This window comes from Myotis davidii, unplaced genomic scaffold, assembly GCF_000327345.1.
Source record: "Myotis davidii unplaced genomic scaffold, ASM32734v1 scaffold401, whole genome shotgun sequence".
NCBI classification, from domain to species: domain Eukaryota; kingdom Metazoa; phylum Chordata; class Mammalia; order Chiroptera; family Vespertilionidae; genus Myotis; species Myotis davidii.
In genome coordinates, this window is record NW_006291020.1 from 425,741 (window position 1) to 428,099 (window position 2,359).

A 2,359-nucleotide genomic window follows, 5' to 3' on the forward strand; every position below is an offset into this window, starting at 1 on the left:
GGCGGCGGCCCCGGGGGCGGGACGGCTCTGCTTTTGACAGCTTGCCCCGGCACAGCCGCGACTGAGTTCGGTGGGTTCGGGATCCTGTGGCCCCTTTCTCCGCGCGTCCCCGTCCCCCCGTGGCCCTGGCCCTGGCCCCGGCCATGAAGCGCTTCTTCTCCTGCTCCAGCTCACAGGTGGCGGTAGGTGCCAAAATGTCTGGGAGTATGGGAACGGGGCTAGGGTCCGAGCCCTGTGGTGACAGGAGTCCTGTGTCCCACCCCGGGGCACCATTTGCCTTTTCCCTTTATCGGTCTTTCCAGATCTTCCTTCCTGCAATGCAGCTCGCCATTCCTGCCTCCCTCAAGACCCTGTCCCCAGCCTTTGCTAACCTCTGACCTCCCCAAGGTGCTTCCCCTTGGCCCTTGCTTGTCCTCCTGTCACCTGCAATCCCAGCTTCTCGTATGCTTCCTGCAGCTCTTCACCCTTCCGAAGCCTGTCCTCTACTTCGGCTCAGGCTCTCGGTTCTGAACCATCCTCAAGCTTCTGTCCTGTCCCCAGCCCCAGCTCAGCCCTAAGTTCCATTCTGTCGCCCAGGTCCAGTCCTGTGCTGTCCTCACAACCCTCCCTGCCCCTGTGGTCCTACTCTGGCTGCTTTCTCTCAGCCCAGCAAGTGCTCCCAGCCCCGTGCCTTCCCTGGCCCTTCTTCAAGGACTCGACTCCATCCTTGCACCCGTGCCCCTTCCATGCCCATCCTCTCCCCATTACCGCAGGCTCTCAGACATCACTCCACGCCTCTTTCTAATGGGTGCTCCCCACCAGCAGCCTTCTCCTGTTCTCCCTTCAGCTTCTGCCCCTCTCTGCCCCATGGTTGTTGAGCCCCACTGTTCCCCCCTTTGCCTGACCCGCCTGCTCTCTGTGGGTTAATCTTACAGTCTGGCCAGCCTGGCCGGCTCTGCCAGAGAAGGCACGGTGCCCGGCTCCTCCACACAGACCCGGGGAAGTGGCCTGCAGAATTCACCCTGACCAGGTCACTGCAGTGTCTGGTCATCAGACTGGTTTTTGGGCCAGTCAGGGCCTTCCGCCTGCTTCTCCCCAGAATCTTCCTTCACTCTACACCTTCACCCAGTTGGTGAGGGCTTGTCCTGCTTCCTTTGACTGAGTTGGGGGAGGTGGTGGTGAGAAGAGAGTGGACTCACTCAGAGTTCCCAGCAGAAGCCACTGTACTCCCCGTGTCCTCCCAGAACAAAACACAAGGAAGATTCCAGAAGGTGGTGGCTTAGGACGAGTATCCTTTCTTCTCTGAAGATCTCTTCCCGAGAGACCCCCAACCTCGGGACCACATTTTCTGTGGAGATTGGAATTAAGTACTGAGGATGCCAACGACCTGCATGATACTGCTTGGCCTGGCCTGACTTAGTGATGTCATTCGTGAGCCAACGTGAGAAATGCTGAGCGCGCCCGGCATGGGCGGGCCACAGGAGCCTGGAAGCGCGCTATGAGGCAACAGCAGGAGCTCTGTTGAGGCCTGTCCTTGTCCCACTTATATTTGCTTCTCCACTTTGTTTCTACACATTGATCAACCAATCAAGAGGCGTTCACTGAATGACTATTATGGGAACCGGAAACGGAGGCTACCCAGACTCTGTACTAACTCATAATGGTTTTCCTATTCACATGGACGCTTCCCTAGTTACTGAAAGTCCTCCACGGTGCCCCTCCCTTTCAGGTCTGTGGAGTCTGCATGTGCCTAGGAACGGGGACACTATTTCATTCTACCTGATTTTCCAATCCCTTGTCAGTGCCTCCTTTCCAGGATGCTGGGTGAGCTACGGGCTGAACGTTGGAATTTGGAAGGATTCCTCGGTCCTTCATCCAGCTCTACAAAGTTTAGGCCAGGAAGGATTTCTGCCCATTCTGAACTCTCCTTCGCATAACAAGGTTATAGGAAGTAAATTGGGTGGATTTAGAACTGTCTGGGAGAAAACTTTCCTCAGTCAGGATAGGATCGCTGAACGCTTGGTAATAGGCCAGTTTCAGTGGCAAATTGTTTCCTCATAAATTTCCTCATACCTCTTAAGATAAATTCCTCCACTCCCCACGTCGCTAACCACTCTGGACCCGTTTGTCAGAGAAATAAAATAGTGTGACAACCTCCCTGGCCACTCCTAAAGCCTGGCTTCCCAGTCACACTGGATTGGCCCTGCCCATCCGCACCCCACCTCTGGGTCCAGGGCCAGAGCCCTTCACTCTCAAATGGAGATAAGGACTGAAAAATCACTGATCATCTTTTTTTCTGTAAGATTTTTAATTGATTTTTTAAAAATATTTTTTATTGATTTCAGAGAGGAAGGGAGAAGGGAGAGAAACATTAATGATG

At 54.6% G+C, this 2,359-nt stretch overlaps 1 protein-coding gene across 1 annotated transcript in view; it reads left to right on the plus strand.

Annotated features, from left to right (window-relative positions):
* Positions 1-27: 27 nt before the first annotated feature.
* ANKRD35 (ankyrin repeat domain 35) overlaps positions 28-2,359 on the plus strand; it is a 21,489-nt gene continuing 19,157 nt past the window's right edge. The window contains exon 1 of the mRNA XM_015564263.1: positions 28-182. Coding sequence (XP_015419749.1) covers positions 144-182 — 39 coding nt within the window. The 5' untranslated portion in view covers positions 28-143. The remainder of the gene's footprint in view (positions 183-2,359) is intronic.